Genomic DNA, 4,577 nt, shown 5'->3' with positions numbered 1-4,577 from the left:
GAAACTTCAAAGTTTACAGGACAAAAAAAAAAATCCATCGGGATAAAACTGCACTTGGTCCCAAGAAAAGCCCCATTTTAAGATCTAGCTAACTCTACATTAACTTAATGGTAAAAAATTTAACATTATTTGGTTAATTCTTAAGAAAAATTAAACAAAATCTGTTTAAGATCTGGCTAAACTCTACAGTAAATTAAAGGTATAGGGTTCAACATTATTTGGTTAATTCTACAGTATAATAAAACTGACATAAAAGGAAAAGTCTGATTTAAATAAAACAATATTTTTATTACACTAATACTAACTTGAATATCGTTGTTAAATAATAATGTGCAACTAAAACGAAGTTAATAGTATACAGTAAGTTCTGAATTTAGAATTTACCATGCATGAAAAATCATACAAGATGTTTTATACTTAATACTAATAGTTAAGATTAGACTGAAAGAGATTAATTTATAAATTGTTTTTCAAAACAAGTAGAATCCACAAAAGATAGCTTTACCATTTAGTTTTAACACTCAAATTATAAAGATTCTCAAAATTCAGTAACTAAAGATGCTCAAGAAAGAATTTCAATAACGCAAATGTTGAACCCCAATACAAAATATTAAAGCAAGAGTTTAAAACTTAAAACTAATGCTTATCAGCAAACGTTTAAACTATACAAATACAGGACCTGTCTTAGTATCATGAGTATAAATTCTTAACTATCAATTAATTTAATAAACATATTAGAAGGAATTTTGTAAGTTGACCATTTACTTTTTAATATTTAACACCCAAAATGAAAACAACAATTTCACAATTGCAATACCCTCCCATATAATACATTCTCATAAAATAAAATAGAGCAATGGAATTCTGTTTCTTAAACACAAGTGAATAAAACTTTATAGCATTTCATCAGAAACTAACAAATTCAAAACATGATACTATACAGGACCAGTTGGTTTATCAAAAGCAAAAAGAGGACAGTGATTAGCCACATAACAGCATTTGAATTGCTCTTTATTACCTACATGTCTCATGTATTTTCTATTTTGGCATTTTGTAAAGGTTAGAATAACATTTCAGTATGTATAGTATATAAAAAAATTAAAATCCTATACTTTTTTTTTTCAAAGATCAAAACCTGCTACAGGTCTAATCACTGCCTCATAATCATATATATTATAAATCAATGTAACATAAGGTACCTTGCTTATTTACAAGCATAAAAGTCTGAAATACAGTATTTTTATTTGTGTATACTAGAGAATGTTTGTACAATTATAGTATAAATGGCAAGGATTAATATACAATATAGATCAAACTGCCATCACATATACAAAGAGCTGTCTCATCAGCCTTGTACTTTCAGGAGCACTTTTAATTGGTTCGTCATGTCCAAACACCTGCCTCCACAAATATTTTCAAATGTCATATATGACTCAGAACTAATGTTTCCAAAATAACCTTTATTTGATCTTACCTTCTGCATCCACTGGGTTGGCGGCTGTGGAAGTTTGGCTGGTGGGGGAGGCTCACTGAATTTAGCTCCTGCATAATGGTTATTCAAACCAAACAAAACATTTCCCTTACTTTGTGAAGTTTCAAATGAGTTATCCAACCGATCTTTTTCATTCAGGGTGTTCTCCATGTCTTGCTGGACACGCCTCTTTGGTGACTCAGGACTATTTGAGTTTACACTTTTTGATCTTGGTTTCACTTCAACAAATACTCTAACTCTAGGTGATAAGTTATTCTTTAATTTATCAGACTGAAAACCTTCATTCCATCCTCTGTTTTTAGTTTTTCCTAATCTTGGTGGTGTTATCATACCATAAAGCGAAGTTCCAACATATTTTTCACAATCCTGTGAAATGCGTGGACCTGCGATTGGTTTAAACCACAATTTCCCACTCATTATCAATAACAAACAATATCAGACTTAAACTTACAAATATAAGTTATAAGTATAACTTATTTACGAACTTACCTATTTGTGTATTTCTCACAATTACTTATAGTTATACTACTAACTTCTAGGCTAGTAGCAATAGGCTTCCTTAACACTTTTACGTGCTCTTGGAATATTAAACTAGTACTAACTTAACTTGGGGTTAAGTAGTTTATGGTAATAGTCTTAATTCTTTAGTTTACTTTAGCCTTTAGCCAATTTCAGCTCAGTACTTCAGTTTCATTTTCAAAATGGCGGAGCTTGTAAACTGCTGACGTCGTTATTCTATGAAGACTTAAAGAATACAAACGACAGAACGTAAGACATAAAGCAATTAGTCAGAAGCAAACCTGTTCATCCGTGGTTAACTAGTTGCTAATCGTATCTCCATGGAGTTTTAACCAAGTTCAAGTTAACTGTTGAAATCGTTCACTTGTACGTCGTACTTGTGGTTTACGTTTTCTTCGACCAACATAAACTGTCCAATATGGCGACGTCTTTCTCAAACAAACGAAACTAGATAGTTTCCTTGACAGAATACAACCACAGAACAGAATTTTTATTGCTTTCTTGTATTTCTGTTGTAATCAAATCTCTACCTGCTCAAAAGGAGGAATGGGTTGGTTAAGATGAATCGCATGAAATCTCTCCTTGTAATTTCTAGTAAAAGCTTAACAAGCCTAAACATTCATACATACTGATCCCTATTTGTATGCTCTACTCCCTTGTCTTTGCGATCAATACGAAGAGCTTCGTCACGTGAAGTAGTCAACCAATGAACGTACACTTTGCGCAGTAGCTAATTGGAGACATTCAGAAATGTTTACTTGTTATCCAATGATATAAAGCATTTATAATTTATTTTAAAGAAAAAGTTTTCCCAAAAATGTAGTTTGAGTATTTTAGAGGCATCACCTTCACTGTCATCATTCCTGTGTTAAACACTACGAGACATAACGTTTCTGATTGAAATAGTGTTTGAACTAAGCCTGCTGGCCTGGTGAGCTTTGCATTTGTCAGAAGGCTTCGCGGACTATGGAGCACAACAAATGTATATTACTAGTTGATCTTATACTCCATTTTTCCTTCTGGAAGTTTGAGTGAGGCCAGTAAAAAACGGCGTTATTAAAGTTTTGTCTTATTTTGATGGGTTATTAGACCAATAACCCCATAAAACGTACATAGGGAGGAGGTTGGATGGGCTCAAGTCCCTGCCTTCCTGCCCTTATATCCCGAACGTGGCCTTTTTTCCTCTGTCATAAAAATTGTCAACAATTATGAAAAGATACACCTGATTCCACACCTTGTCTCCTGCGAGTTATTAAGAAAGGATTTCAACTTTAGAAGGAACACGGGGTCTTGTATGACCTTACAGTAAAATAATAATAATTGTAATATGCTATTAAATTCAAAAATTTACTGTTTATTTTTTGGTCATAAAAGTGTTTATAAAACCAATTGAATAGGAATAAAAGAGGATCTGTTTGCTTCATATGGATTTTTACCCTTTGAGTACCAGAGGCAACTCACTGAACCATAGTCTCCTCTATAATCCCCCTCACCCAAAAAAGCTTGCCCTATGATGCTTGAAAAAATGCCCTTTCTTGTTAATGAGCCTCTGTCCTTTTAATGTCCTCTGCGCATTACTGATAATTTTTTTTTCAAATCAGTCAACAATACTCTGGAGTAGTACGCTTTTTTCAAGCATCTGTTGTATATCTGCTTGTTTGTTAATTTCCGGTAAAAATTCTTTCCGAGGAACTTCGGCGATACAAGTCCTTTCTTGATTAAACCAGTTTATTCTTCCTCGATATAAATTTTTACTACACAGTCAGTACGTTTCTCGTCACTTTAAACTTTAGAACTTTATATTACATGCTATAAATCACAGCGATTCACAATCTCGATAACTTCGCTCTCTACGAGTGCAAAACACACACTAGCTCGAAACAGAATCGTAAATTACCCGAACGTCACCGTAACTACTGTTCGCTTTATCATACATTCATTCCCGCTGGCTTTTCTCGCCAGGCTTATATACTAACAAAGAGGCTTCTCCAAAATTCGCGGGGTTCCCCGATAATTCGAGAAACTCAGTCCCGCATGCGCCAGCAGCGTCACGTAACTTCCGCTGTCGTAACACATCCTTAAATTGCTCAGTTCTTTCTAAGATCAATCTATCATTTTTACATTTGTGGTCTTGCAGTATGTTGCCATCTTTACATGTGATTCATTGTGTAGGTGTGCCAAACGTGGATGTTTTTGTATCAAGACTCGTAAGGTTAAAACATTTACCTACACAATTTCAAATTATTTATGTTGGAATACGTACATGTACAGCAGTAATTTATCAAAGAAGGATGGTCAGAAATTGACTCAAGAGGGCGCTGACAACTTTTGCAACAATGCTACTTAATATTATTATTTTACGGAGAAACCTTGTATAATATACATAAAAATAAATAGAATCTTACTCAAAAATGCCTACAAATTACTACATGTATAACACTAATATCACCCTTTGTTCATAGCTGACATCACTGCTTGTGGAAAGTAACTTCAAGTAGATGGCTGCAGATGTAAGTTATGTTTTTAATTAAAACAAACAGAATGGCCATCATATGACGGGAAAAAT

General features: G+C 33.4%; 1 protein-coding gene across 1 annotated transcript in view; it reads right to left on the bottom strand.

Annotated features, from left to right (window-relative positions):
* LOC106467924 (proline-rich nuclear receptor coactivator 2-like) overlaps positions 1-1,909 on the bottom strand; it is a 6,730-nt gene extending 4,821 nt beyond the window's left edge. Inside the window, exon 1 of the mRNA XM_013928307.1 lies at positions 1,475-1,909. Within this exon, the coding sequence (XP_013783761.1) occupies positions 1,475-1,909 (435 nt within the window). The remainder of the gene's footprint in view (positions 1-1,474) is intronic.
* Positions 1,910-4,577: the final 2,668 nt, after the last annotated feature.

The sequence above is a fragment of the Limulus polyphemus genome, unplaced genomic scaffold, assembly GCF_000517525.1.
Source record: "Limulus polyphemus unplaced genomic scaffold, Limulus_polyphemus-2.1.2 Scaffold2798, whole genome shotgun sequence".
NCBI classification, from domain to species: Eukaryota; Metazoa; Arthropoda; class Merostomata; order Xiphosura; family Limulidae; genus Limulus; species Limulus polyphemus.
Note: the sequence above shows the minus strand (reverse complement) of the source record. Positions and strands in the feature narration are given on the sequence as shown.